This window comes from Xenopus tropicalis, chromosome 1, assembly GCF_000004195.4.
Source record: "Xenopus tropicalis strain Nigerian chromosome 1, UCB_Xtro_10.0, whole genome shotgun sequence".
Lineage (NCBI taxonomy): Eukaryota > Metazoa > Chordata > Amphibia > Anura > Pipidae > Xenopus > Xenopus tropicalis.
In genome coordinates this window covers 124454178-124469353 of record NC_030677.2, presented here as the reverse complement: position 1 = coordinate 124469353, position 15176 = coordinate 124454178, and the positions used below count along the sequence as shown (strand labels likewise).

The following is a 15176-nucleotide window of genomic DNA, read 5'->3' as shown; positions in this document are numbered from 1 at the left end:
CGACCACTTGTGAAATGCAAATTTTTTGTCTTATTTGAGTGCATTTTTTCTGTTTATGATTTTTATTACATCCCCCATTATTCTTCATGAAATCTCTCTAGTTCTACTACTACTGGAATTGCAACAGTGCCCTTCTGCCAATACTTTAGTATGCATATAAATCATTTTAAAAATGTTGTGTTTAATAAAAAGACAAGATGAAGTAATCCTGTGGAAGGAGCAACAAAAATCTGCTCTAAGAGCAATGATACTTTTGCGTATAAAATAGTGCTATTGTTATTAATAATTGGATTTTCTCTAGTGACTCAGAGTTCATGTTCAGGCCAAAATTCTAAAAAAGTATGAATGTGATAATGGTTTCTAGTTTGCCAATATTTTCTCCACTATATAGCAGTAAGGAAAGCAAGGATTTTAACACTACTGCACAGTGTAATACAGAGGTACAATAGTAACATTTATGTTGCCTTTCATCTTATGTGAAAAATAAATGTTATTATGATACTTTCTATAGAGGGTGTTTTAGCCAGTACCATATAGATAGGAGAATTCTTAAGATAATTCTTAAGATAATTTCCAATTAGTTAGAACTTTTTTGTGTTTTTTTTTAAATATTTCAATATTTTGTTCTGCAACCCTCAAGCCTGGAATTTCAATTGCTATGAGGTTACTAGTCCAGGAAGCAGTTTGAAAGATCAATAGAAGAAGAGCTGAAATGAAGAATTAGCAAATGAACAATGTAGAATAGCAAAAACAATAAAACTGAACCCTCTCAGTCCATCTAACTATAACCTATGTAAAGTTAATATAAAGAGAAATATACCCTCTAATATATAATCTGACTTTATGCATATAGTAACCGTCCTATAGCATGTGGTATTTTTCTGTTCTATATTTTGTGAGTACCTTGTCATTTATTAAAATAACTAGTACAGGTATAGGACCCATTATCCAGAATGCTCGGGACCAAGGGTATTCCGCATAAGGGGTCTTTCCGTAATTTGGATCTCCATACCTTAAGTCTACTAAAAAATCAATAAAACATTAATTAAACCCAATAGGATTGTTTTGCATCCAATAAGGATTAATTATATCTTAGTTGGAATAAATTACAAGGTTCTGTTTTATTTCTACATAGAAAAAGGAAATCAGTTTTAAAATTCTGAATTATTTGATTAAAATGGAGTCTATGGGAGACGGGCATTCCGTAATTCGGAGCTTTCTGGATAACGGGTTTCCGGATAAGGGGTCCGATACCTGTACTGCAAAATAATTCTGCCCTTGAACAGCCTTGAATTCCTCAACCAAAACAAATAAAGAGGTAAAGTTATTTTTTATTAACATTTTTCTCATTTTTTTACATGGATTTTGCCAAAAACAACTTATGTTAAATATTTAAAAAGCCTTTTCTCCCTCATTCCAAAGAGACAGAGTGATTGTACAAATAGCATTTGAATCCATTTTAATTGATCTTTAAAAGCAATAAGCCTTAAGTACTAACATACTATACAAAAATAATCATTTTAGGAGAATACTGTATTCTTTTAGATAGTAAAGATGCCAGTTGTAGAATTCCAATAATAGATGTTATTCCTAACAACTTTCAAACTAACTACTTAACTAATTACACCTTTAAAAATGCTCACACACATGCAGTTTTATTTAAGTTTCACAGTTTTTATATAAATGTGAATAATATCAGCTCTATTAGAATTCAAATTTTAAGCTCTTACAAACAAGATTCCACTGGGAATACATGAGTTAAAAGAACCCTGTATTTCCAATTGTAGTAACCGTGTGGCAGGTAAGTGCTGAACGCCCCTCATCATGTTGTGTTCCACCAGTGTTCAGCACTTACGTGCAGCACAGTGAGTACAGTCAGAAATACAGGGCTCTGTTAACTCACGTGTTCCCTTGCAGTGGAATGCATGAAAGCTCCACGTAAGAAAAAACAAGAGCAACTGCTTGTGTGTTATAGCCCTTATAATTTTAACAGTATATATGTGTTTTGTGGGGGATAGGGCTGACATTTTTTGGCAAACCAAGTACAAACTGCAACTATAAAATGAGCTTTGCACAGAAGAAACAGTATTATAGAAAGGATGTCCATTAAGAGGGGCTTAGGTCCAATGCCATGCTAATTACATTTGGCAAGACCACAGGGTGATAAAGCCACCTACAGTGGTTCTATACAATGTATTAAAGTCCAGGACTTAGTTAGTTAAACTGGGCATAGTGCAATTTTCAGCTGTTAGCTGTAGGCCTATGGTGTGCTTCCAGGCAAGACCATGTAACATCCACACTGACATCCTGCAAACACTGTACCTCAGTGTACAACAATGTTTCCTACTACCTATTTAGTTGACGAAGAACACTAAGCTAGTAGGAGACATATCACCCGGCGCATGCATGTTTTGATGCTGGTATGTTCTTTCTCTCCATCCATGTCATTTTGGCACCCATTTTGGTTTAAGCCCCTCTTCATGAGTGTGCCCTTGCCCAAGCTGGCTTAATTTTTACCTGCTCCTGTTTAAGCTCTTTATGTTTTATTGGTCCTCTGACTTGGTTTTTTTATACTTTCTGTTTGCCCTGACCTTTGGCTTGTTCCTCTACTATGGTTTTGACCTTTTCTTGTACCACAAGTCGTGTAGTCCTTTGCTGGTACTACTACAGAAGGTGCCAGAGCTCCGGAAACATAGTTAAAGACTGGTGCTGGAAAGGGTTCCCCTAGCTCACAAAGGAGTAATACGTAAGCTAGCCTGCTCTAGGTTCCTTCTCTAACAAAATTATTAAATTATTATTGCACATGGTTAATAAAATTACATTGTTTCCAGAATGTTTAGAAATGTTTTTGTACTGAAACTATCATTATAATAATAGTACCCCTTTAAAAAAAGAGTACATACAGCTACTCATACAGCTTTTCTGCAATACACCTAGATAAGTGAGCTAATCCTTTTGGAAGTATGAGAAAAATAATTTCAAATGAAAAGTACTCTGAGCATGTCTTGACTATGGCTATTACAAGGCAAAAGTGGAAGATACAATGACAGCAAGAAGAGTGAAATCTATTAAAGTCAAAAGATTACTTTAATAGTGTCTTTAATACCATAAAGAGTTTGCATTTCTGGAAGTTGTTTTTCTTAGCTACAAACTATCTTATAAAGGAAAAATGTTTATGAGCTTTATAAAATAAGATCTTTTGTCAGATAATTATTAGGGAACATGAATGACTAGCAAGTGTGAAGTGTCAGCAATCCTGAGGCAAAATTACTTGTTAAGTGTAGAAGAGAGAAATAGTATTATTTAGGTGCTCATTCAGGCAAGAAAATATTTGCAAAAAAAACACTGTTTCGTTTAAGTCATGTTTTATCTCTTAAATACATAAGTGCCTGATGTATAAACAGCATTTATTAAAGAACCTATAATATAAATACACTTTCTAAAGGCTCTCTAGACTTGTAGTAGCATAGGTCACATTACTCAGCCAACTATTAAATGTATAACAGGTCTCAGGTCATTAAAAAATAAATTCTAAATACATGTCTACATTTTACAAAATTCAGTTAAGAGGCTTATAGTTTATCCCTATAAAATATGATTTTATTATGAAAAAAAGATATAGAAAAACTGTAGAAAATCTATGGATCAAGTATTTTGTTTAAAGGTTAATATTAAAGAAAGTAAAGCATAAATGCATAGAGCAAAATGTAAGGTATCAGAAGAAGAAATTTTCTAAAAGATGAATTAAGATCTCAAATGAGCCAAATTTGAAACACAGTAAAGGGTAATTAGTAGAACGGTAAAATATGAAAAGAGAGGTGATTATCCCATTTTACCTTGATCTCGGTCATGCCATGTCCTACTTCCCGCTGCTGGTGAGTTTGGAGAAGGGTAAAAATCCCCTGTTGGGCTTGGTTCCATGTTCTCATCTATAGAAATGGTCTTGGGTCGTTTGCTATGATGATTAAGGAAAAAACTTTAATTAACCCACTGAACAACAGGCCCTGAGGAATAAAGCAATGCACATGTCATGAATAATTTATACCAAGAAAATCACAGTTTTGCAATAAAATATTAGTAAAAGTATTGCAAACGTGGCCTGATAGGAGGATGAAGGACAATCAATCGCAGGTTGTTCTGGGCTAGGATAGCCTGGGAAGACTGTGCTACTGTACTACATTGCTTATGAATCACTAAAGTGCCCATCAGAGGGATTTAGGGGAATATATAAAAAAAACTGCAAATGGATTGAAAATGAACAGAAGGGCACTTGGAATTTGGCATTTATGAAATATGTGAAGTGACTGTGCTGATTACAATTTATTGACATGTATATACATTAAGCTACTCTTCAGTAATCCAAAAACTACCCTAGACTTTCTTACCTGCTCGGTGGAGAGGACAATGACCTCTGTAAGCTAACTGTTGAGTTCATATCATGGTAGTATGGCTGGCTTAGTGGCTCTCCAATTGGGAAATTCACTCCAGAACCCTGTGTTATGGGTGCTAAAATAAGAAGAAGTCAAATTTAATTTAGGAAAAAAAAAATATTGTATCTATCATATAATATAAAGAATTCCATAGTATATTATAGAACATATTCCAAATTACACACGCTGAATCTTAGCATCTGGGAAAACCAGATTTGTACTCCCATCTATATGTAACATTAAAAAACAACAGGGCAGGTATATTAATAGTCAACATCTTTCCCAATCTCAGTATCAACAGAAAAAAAAAGTTCTCCCACAGGTCAAGATTTATTTTGCTATTTTTAAAATCATCTAACATCTTCTCGCCAGCATTTGTCAAAACATTATAGTAGCTAACAGGTCCCACGATCCAGTCAAACCAATGGGCACATTCGCATTGGCTTTAAAAGAAAATATCTTTGTAACTTGACTTACTTGAGAATTTTTAAAAGTTCTGGAAAATTCTCAAGTTGCAATGCTGAAAAATTCTATTACAACCTTGTGCAACTCATAACAAACATTTCTATTGCCTGATGACACCTATAAAGTTAGTGCAAGTAATATAAAATGTGAGAAAAAAACAGTAAAAAGGTGAGAAAAATGTAACAGATAATTCAAGACTATTTCAAGACTATTTCTCTTTTTATATTTTTATCTGCCCCAACATGTTACAACCAGGCCTTGCAAAAAAGAAATAATGCAAATCACAGATAGCCTGCTAAATGCCAGGATGAGTCAATCGATTAATAACATTTTCAAAGGGCTTGACTCAATTCAGCGATAACTTAATTCAGCGATTAAGTTATCTTATAGATTATCACATGAAAACTCATGGATGATGTTATATTCGAGGAAGGAAATCTTTTAGCCTAATTTAGCTCCAGTTTTTTCGCCATAGGCTTCAATAGTGTTTTCTCACTAAATTGGCCCAAAGTGTGCAAGCATATTTATATATTTTATTGTGTATTTATGTAATTACATATATATCAAGAAAGACTGTGTGATTTTTTGAATCTATAGTTCCTTACAGCATTTTAAGCTAAGTTCTTTGGTTCAGAAGAAAGATATTTAAAATAGTAAATTCAACTCCTCTAGCTCTGTAGTTTTCAGACTTTGGCTAGATTTAATTTGAGAAAAATGTATCTCCTTCAATCCCAGAATTCACCATAGAGCCAGATGCAATTCAATGAGAAAATCTTTCCTCCTCAAATTGCTTCTCGCCCTATATTATCATGTATGAAACCATTAAATAATGTTTTCTCAAAGAATTGAATCTGGCCCAAAATGGCAAATGCTGCATAATTCTGTAATTGGCAAAATCAAAAAAACTTATGAATTTGTGATCTGCGGTGACAATGCGTCATCAGCTGCAATAGAGTTGCTTTAGTATATTAAAAATAAGAGGTTTTATATTATATATTTTCTATTACACGTAAAATTAGCTCAACTTCTAATTTTAATGATCATGAGATTTTTTCAGCAGGTTGCTCTCTGAATGTTTGTATGCATCCTTCATAGATCATGGAGTAAAAAAAAGTAGTATCTGTTAATTGTCACTTCAACAAAGGTCTTTATGTGCTATTTCAAGGGCATCAGCCTCATAGTGGAGTTCCATTAAATTAGAATACAGTATATTTATTCAGCTGTCACGAAAAGGACAGAAGTAGGTGAGAGGTGGAGTCTTAGTACTCTCAGTCTAAAAGCTATATTCTCATACCAACTATGGGAAAGAGATACACCCTTATAAGAAAGCACATGGCTGCTGCAAGTTAAATTGGCTGGCAGTAACCAAAAGAAAACAAATCACCCTGATAAGAAAAGGGGCTTTCATTTGAACTAAGAGAATGGACAATCTGAAGTGGCTTCTGTATTATTCAACTTTATCTACCTCAAGAACTCTCCTGGCTAGGGGTGAATGTGTGAATTCTATTGGCTGTTATTGCACAGTCTTTTCTGGCTTGAAGCATACTAATAAGAAGTCACATTAACCACAATCTTTAAAAGCTTTAATGTTAGCTGTGTAATCAATGATTTTGATAACCATACTAACTATTAAAGGAGACATATTGGATAAATGGGAAAACCCTAATATTGTAGGCAATTATGAATAATATACGCTGCTGGTTTAAAATTAATCCAATCTGTAAAAATGGCCCCTTTATTGGAGCTCCCTATAGATCCTATCAGTTCTCTGTCCGAGTTTGAAATGGAGAGTGGGTGTGTCCTAACGGTTCCTGCCAGAAGCATAGTAGGAGGAGGAGAGCCAATCACAGCCCTGCACTCACACAAGCAAAGACAGGCTTCAGTTCCCTATCAGGTCAGCCTAGCTGCTGATTGGTTCGTATCTTCTAGTGCAGTGTATGGAGAGCCGCCGGCTCCCCAGCTCATCCAGAGAATTCAGCCAGCAGGAAGTGGAACTGATGGGCGGGACTAGTGGGGTTTTGGTGGAAGTTCTCAATAAATCGATCTGAAATACAACTTTTTTAAGCACATTCCTTCTATATCTAGAGGAGTATAATTCACTGGTACATTCTTAATTTTTATAGGACATGTCTCCTTTAAAAGTGGTTTCTTTGAAGAGCAAATGAAATGAAGAAAGGTCTCCATTGCAGTTCAAGCTTTATTTGGGGACATTTTAGAAAAGTGTTCTATTTCCTGTTTAACAAAAGTTATACAGCTTTTTCCAACTATATTGTTCCAGACAGTGCGTAGTTGTTAAGTGCACATACATGGAGGGGTTTTCTGTTTTGTTTTTCCTTTACATCATGTTTTTTTACGCTAACTTATCTACAGGAATTCTGTGTAGATTGCCTAAAGCTAATTTCCCCTTCTAAAGATGATGTCATGTTGCCTTTAAAACTGGACACTCAGAGTAATGTGTCGCTAGATTATAACGATGGACCTTTGCATGACCTTTAAACTGGGAGACTGCTATTATAGCATAATGTTATATAGCAAGCAGGACAGTTTTACTGTACAAACTTTGAAATTTAATATTAATGATGGTACTATACAAATTTTACTTTTGATAGATAAGACAGAAAGATTGGTATAAATAAAATCATAGACTTATAAGAGACTGCAGAGTTGTTGTTTTTTTGTTGATATCATCTAAGAATGAAGAAGGAGAGATACACATACACAAGCTTTTGGTTCATAAAATGCAGAGTATGATTTCATAGCTGTAGTGTTCACTTACTTCGAGAAACTCGCACAAGTTCAGAGACATTAAAGACTCCAGATTTAACAAAACTGTCTTCAAGGTACCCTAAAAAGAAACCAGGTAACAATTTACTAATTTGCATTATATTAAATATTGTACCATGAAGTTCTACTTTAATTTCTTTGGGACCAAGAGGGGGGGGCCATGAGGGGACTAGATTAGAGGAAGTAGATGAGGCCACACTTCCCTTCTGTTTCCTTTGTAATCTAATGAGTTAGCCTGCAGGAATACTGAATTAGTGTAATTTAGCCAACAATGTGTGTTGACCAGACTGAACACAATACATTTAGACAATATGCTAACTTATACATGGTAAGATTTGCTCATTTGGCGAGGTCACCAACCGAGCAATTCTGTAACCTTGGGTGGGAGAAATCGTGCTAATGCATTAGTTTGACCCTAGGGCCCAATGATTTTGCTACAAAAAAGTGGATACAAGGACCATACCGACGAGTAGATGTGGTCCTTGACTCGACAAGAAAAAACCTTCTGGATTTACATTTTAGGCCAGATATTGGTTGGAAAGGCTTATCAGAGGGCCCCATACACGGACAGATAAGCTGCCAATTCAGTCTGAAGGACCCAAATTGGCAGCTTAAATCTGCCCATGTATGATCACCTTAAGAATGTACCAATTTTGCAAATGTGGAAAATATTTTTTCTTAGTACATATGTTAAAAGGACATTTTCCAGCAACAGGATCTTTACTGTAAATAATGCTTGTCAGTGCCCATATAACTCCACTACTGTTGAAATGAACACATCATTTATACAGGATACAAAGTGTATACACAATAGGGATTTGATACTTTTGGGCATAGTAAACACACACCTACTTGTATAAATAGGATTAATATAGGTTTTATAGATCAGAATTATTTGTAGATACATTTTGTATGAATAACTTGAATAACTATTGATGTCACCATCTTCATTTATCAGTATAACATTTAATTTAGAGGTGTGATTGCTATTAATGATCTATGTGAAGGAGTGTTTTGTATAAATAATGCAACAGACAATACTTTTCAAGCCCTGGCAAGTGCTGTTGTCATGCAAAGAAAAGTAGCATCAAGCTGCTTAGTTGCCTTGAACAGGTCATAATCAGAGCTTTCTACCATAAAGCACCATAAGAAGAGAATAAATGTTAGCAGCAGCATGCTATTTGCAATAAAGCAACATCCCACCAACACCCAAGATTATGGACTGTAAAACTGGCATGGTTTTAAAATTGCAACAAACATATACATGGTACATTTCAGAAGATATAGACCTGCCCAGGAATCCTTCCATTGCTATGAAGAATGTAAAATATACTTTAAGAGGCAGATTTATCAAAATGTGTGTTTACCAAATTAAAACTCACCCATTCCTTTCTGCCATTGATAAATACATTTCTAAAACTGCCATAGGAATGAATAGAAAGTGGTTGAGTTTTTCTGTGGTAAACACTAATCTTACATTTTGATAAATCAGCCCCTTAAAATAAAACTATAAAGAGTCTATAATAACAGAATGCTGAATTCAACATAATCAAATGTCAAACATTCCAAATACATAAATAATTAGAGTAAAAGTTTTTTTTTTATCTTTACTCTTTAATTTAGACATGTTACATATATATATATATATATATATATATATTGGCAAGTAAGAGGGCATGGTGTTTTATGAACTTCCATATCAGACATGCCAATCAATACAATTTAACTTCCATGTGCTCTTTGGCCACTCCTTGACCAAGCCTATTATGCCCATGATCAAACCCTGACCATGCCAGTTAAGCCTATGATCACACCCCAAATTGCACCCTGCCTGTCCCTGAAGATTTTGGGTGCGTTGCAATGCGAAGGGGGGGGGGAGGGGGTAAGCTACACCTTGCGTGAAAAATACTGGGAGTGGGTGACCAGGTTGTTGCTGCAGGTGAAAGAGCAGAGAGGCAAATAATGGTGACTCCTGAAGGATCTGTGTGAGCTGAATTGAATCTATTATTTGAGTATAAGCCATTAAACCTTTTCTTTAAAAGAAGCTCATAGTCTGCTAAACTAATAGGAACAACAACAGACTAAGCTGTAATTACACACTTATAAGAGGTTTAGATTTAGGACTGATAGATAACAAGGATGAAAAGACTAGTTCTGAACTTATTTAAAAATTATTTTCTATTCAAACTCTTATTTCAGTGTGTGCCTGCCTCATTTGAAGTAGTAAGCTGGTTTATTACAAAACACAGAAGGATCAGTAGACAGACCAGTTTCCCTTTGTTCCTTTCACTTACACTTACTATTTCTTCATCTCTAAAATAAACATATTTCCAGACATTTTTTAAACATTAAGCCATTTAAGCCTACTGCCTCTGATGGCCCGTTCAAACTTCATGGTGTCGTTTGGAATGAAATAAGCAAACAAATAAAGTTTGCGATAAATGACCAGGTCCTTTAATCTCACAAAAATTGAAAATCTGAGAAATGTATCTTGTTATTTATTTGGGATATTTACTAATTAAAGCTTCCTATGAGTGACTTTTTGTATGTAAACCTTTGGTTTAGAACTCACAGCAGCCAAATTGCAGCTGATTCAGTGGCCTGCTGGAGATAATGGTAGCACCAAAGGTTCAAAACAAATGGGGACTATTCAACTATTCCTATGTGTAATTCTCAAATTTTCACATTTTTAATGGCAGGGAAGAGTGGTAAGTGATGTGTTCTCTAGTGCTTGTATAAGACCCTGGTGTGAAATGCATTAGCAGAATCACCTGGGATCCTGCAAATGAACTCTAATAAGCTTATTAACATTCATGCATGCAAGATATCTCACCTGCGTGCACAATTATGTAAATTAGCTTCAGTGATTATCCCACCCCTCATGCAGAAAAGAATGATGAATGGGGTAGGAAAGCAACAGAAAGGCAGGCCACCATTCCGATAAAAAGGAAGAGGTTTGCCCTTTAATCATTAAAAGTGGGTCAGTTTATTATGGATATTAAAAAAATTGAGAAGTTCATTTAGAAGCTTAAACAAATCTGTTGGGTTTTACTTGTTTTTTCACATTTGGGCCAATAATAAGACATAGGACACCTGAAGTCACCATCTAGAAATTATAATTGTGAATTCTGCATGCAAACAACCCTTGCCCTTCTTTGATATCTTTTGTTAAAGACAGTAGAATGGATACTAACCCTATAGCCTTCATTCTAACCTTAGCTCAGCTGACTTTTTGAAAAAGAGTCTTCTGAAATAGAATACCCCTATCTACTACCTTTTTTTAACTTACACCATTTGCAAGAAACAGACATTAGCAAATTAACATCCAAAAAGAGCTTGCCACGTATTTTTCCTCAGAAGGAAATACATCCTTTCAGACAAAAAGGCAATCAATCAGTCTCTGGATAAAATAGTACAATTACCTGAAGAAGAGAATTTCAAGAGAATTTGAGAACTTCATAGCTCTCACTAAAAGAAATTAAATTCTCTTTTTGACCTCAAGGAATGCTCTTGTATCCTCTAGAATCAAGACATCTTGAGTTGTTCTGGAGTTAGATCTTGGCCAATTATTTCCAGATGGGGTAATCTGGGCATCAGTTTGAGGGAAATGCATCAGAAAGCCTAGGCAATATCCAGATGTGATGCATCTATATTATCGGTTTTTTTTTTTTTGCATATCTGACTTACTGGTAGTTAGATATCCTTTCCTTTGGTCACACTATCTAGAATGTATCATTGTAAGATACTGTTCCTGAAACCTGTAAAGGTGGCCATACACGTGGCGATCCGAGGATGTTTCGTACGACCATCGGTCGCACGAAACATCGTAAGATCCGCCACACACCATTCAGGGCTGAATCGGCAGGTAAGGAGGTAGAAACAATAGGATTTCTACCTCCTTCTGCCGATTCAGCTCTGAAGGGAGAATTTTGGTCAGGCGCCTTCTATGGCGCCCGATCAAAATTTTCAAACTTGTCCGATCGGCGAGTCGTCCGATATCGGCAGCTTCCTGCGATATCGGTCGACTCGCCGACATGCCATACACGCACCGATTATGGTACGAAACGAGGTTTCGTACGATAATATCGGTGCGTGTATGGCCACCTTAAGTTTATCACTTCCCACATACTCACAAGCTGGATCCGATGATATTCTGATATTTCTTATACTTTCCTTATTGGTCCTTTTACACACATTGTTTTGCATACTGGCAACTATTCATTTGTTTATAAACTCCATGTTTATCTCTAAATGATACATTGTAGAATGTATTTCTCTCTATCAATCTATTCTATATCTATTCTTCTATCTATCTATCTATCTATCTATCTATCTATCTATGTTTCATCAATACATATGTGGTATAGAGGAATCAGTACTTTAATTTGTGTTCTACACAGCTTTCACTTCTTGCCCTGTTTCAGAATATGCAGAGATTAACTGAATATTAATGAAGTTGCAGTTAAAGCATTTGCTACAATAAAGAGGTAACATAATCACTGCTTGTGCTGATTATACCCATTGCCTATGCAAAGCAGATTGCTGACCAATTATACACTTTTAAGCTATCACAGTAGCACCTTTGTTCTCTGACATTGTTAGAATGTAAATTTTCCGGGGGTTATATTTACCTGGTGGATTCTTGGCAGGATCATTGTGGCTTGGACTTCCTGATTGTCCAGGATCTGTAAAGAAAATCAGAGTGAAAGGTAAGTGTTTTTGTGTTGCAAGCATTAAAAGTTTTTTACAATGCTGATGAACTGTCGAAAGTAGACGAACAGACGCAAGCTCCCTTGTTTCACTAGACAAATGTGCGGAATAGATTTCTAGGTACAGATGAGTTGATTACATTGTGCAAGAAGCTTTGCATAATTAGACTTTCACATTAATTACTCTTTCACATAGCACAATACAAACCTCTAATTGAATCTAAAAAAGAAGGAGTAAAACATAGAAAAGAAAAAGAATGGCGAGAGAACTAAAGACATGCTGACAATTCTGAAATTCTGTTTCTGAGTGTCTTGAACAGCACTAGAAGTTTACTGCTTCAATAAAACCCTTTTTGAAATATTTAGTGCCCGTATGATTTATCAGTTCAGGCAGCAGCAGCAGAATGATATAATGAAAAGTCCAACTTTGCTGTCTAAACTCCAGGTGCACCAGAAGTAAATATGTACCCTAGATGCATGAAGGCATAAGGGTGTTTGTTTTGCTGAAGTTCATTAAAAACATCCTAAGTGTTTCTATTCTTAACTCAGTGAGCTTCTAAAAACAGCTACAACACCAGTGCTAGTGGCCATGGTGTCAGGAACTTATTGAATGATTTGTTTGCTCCATTAAAAGGGTATGTCTCATTTGTCAACCCTCCAACTGTTGAACCATAGATTGAAACCAAACATAGGGGATGCTATGTAACCTACATGCTAACATTCCTGCTACAATTATATAATGTAAAATGTTTCCAACATTAAAGCCAAATGTCTAATATCTAGTTCCATACAATACCCGTTCCTGTGGGAGCTACAAAAGATTGGTTTACCAATGTTAATAGGGTTTGGAGCCAATTATAGTTTTCCAATAACATCACTATTGAACACAGATATATGAATGTTTTGACATTAACAGATTTCTTGGTCTACTCAGCAGTGGTTGGGCAGGGATGGGCATCCTTAATCTGTGGTTTGAATACAGAGACTAAGCTGCCTTGTGGCCTGGGCATCTCCACCTGCCAGTTTATGGAATGACAGAGCTGTCAGCTGTGGAAGTGAGCCTGCATGTGTGTCTGCGTACGTGCTAAGGGAAGGGCACAAGGGAGGAAACCATCTGCCTATGCTGGGCAGTCATTCATTGCTGGATTTAACAGCTGCAGAATAGGAGTGCCCAGAAGGACAGAATTGAGTAGTGTGAGTTAGACAGAGACTATGCGCCCAGGAGTTGGCACTGCCTACCATTTTTCCCAGGGAATAAAGACTCTCTCCAGATGTCTGTGTGGCACAAAAATAAGGAATGCAGATTTCCTTGTGGCAAATTAAGAGAGGGCAAGGGGGCCAATGTGCGATTAACCACTTCAATGCAAAATTAATACTCAGCAAAAGTGGCTTGCATTATTTTAAAATAACATACAAGCTCTTGTGTCTTTTTACATGCTACAATTGTGTACAAATTGTATGCTATTGTACTGCCTAAATCTTCTATGGCTAGAGAGGATGGACATCTGCTTTTAAATTAAGCTTATTAAGACATATTGATAAGTGTAGGTCTTTTTTCTAATTATTATTGTAGTGCATTTATATATCAGCACATTTTTTAGAGGCTACTGTAAAACAGACAGATAAATAAAGCAAACTAATAACAGACCAGTGGTCACATAGACTTGTTTACAATATCCTAATTAAATGTATACATACTCATTATATCACCTTTGTTTTTCCAATTTGCAGTCTATAAACCAGGTTGCAATTCTGGTAATAACGCACCAATGTGCTCTTTGCTTAAAGCAGGTGGTAAACTAAAATGTGTAGAAAACATATTTTCTAAATACATACAAAAAAAGTTCTAAGCTATGTTAGATAAAATCCATTCTTACATATTGCACAAATTAGTTGATAGTTAAAAGTAACCTTAAATTACTTTTACTTATAGATTTTAATGACCTTTATCATAACCACATGTACTGTAAGAGTGTGTTTATTCAAGACTGACAGCATTTTATTTTGCATTTAATAACTGTGTGCTAAAATAGTGTCTTGTAAGCTAAGCAAAGAAAAATCAGTATGACTGGTTTTCTTTTCTTTTGTTTCACAATCACTGTGTGGGAAAAGGCGTTTATTTGGGTTTTTTTGTCTTTCAACATAGCTATTTTACAGAAGCTTACAAAACTGTACATTAAATATTGCAAAGTTTACAATATTATTTGTTGTTAAACATTATTTTGTAAAAGAAAACCAAGCCCGTAGGAACAAGTCTCTTCACCTGAAAATCAAAACATGTCATGAATGGCACAAGGGTTAGCTGAGGAATTATATTTCGTGTGACCTTCTTTGTATTATACATTTTTGTACTGGAAATTAATAATTGGGAAATAAAGAAATACATGTTTTCAGATAGCATTTATGCGAGCAAGTGATATTGCTTTCCAATTAATGGTAAGACTTGGTATGATTGTTATGTTTCTTCCTTGGCCATGTTTCTAACCACAAAGAGAGGGGACTTTCTAAGGCAGGGATCCCCAACCTTTTATACTCGTGAGCCACACTCAGATCTAAAAGTCTTGGTGAGCCACACAGGCATGAAAGAAGCTCTTTGGGGAATGCCAAATATGGAATATGGTTGGCTGTTTGGTAGCCCCATGTGGACTGCTGGCCTGCAGGGGGCTCTGCTTGCAATAAAACTGTATCTCTGTGCTTCCAAAACTTGCTTCCAAGCCAGAAATGGCATCTACTTTGAAAGGGGGTGGTGAGCAACATGTTGCTCCTGAACCACTGGTTGGGGATCACT

At 35.7% G+C, this 15176-nt stretch overlaps 1 protein-coding gene across 5 annotated transcripts in view; it reads right to left on the bottom strand.

Moving 5' to 3' along the window:
• nfib (nuclear factor I B) overlaps window positions 1–15176 on the bottom strand; it is a 167846-nt gene that overhangs the window by 61679 nt on the left and 90991 nt on the right. For all 5 annotated transcript variants that reach the window (XM_012956639.3, XM_012955458.3, XM_012957039.3 and 2 more), the window contains 4 exon segments: window positions 12311–12364; window positions 7672–7740; window positions 4386–4506; window positions 3837–3955 (listed from right to left, as the gene is read on the bottom strand). In XM_012956639.3, the coding sequence (XP_012812093.1) occupies window positions 3837–3955; window positions 4386–4506; window positions 7672–7740; window positions 12311–12364 (363 nt within the window).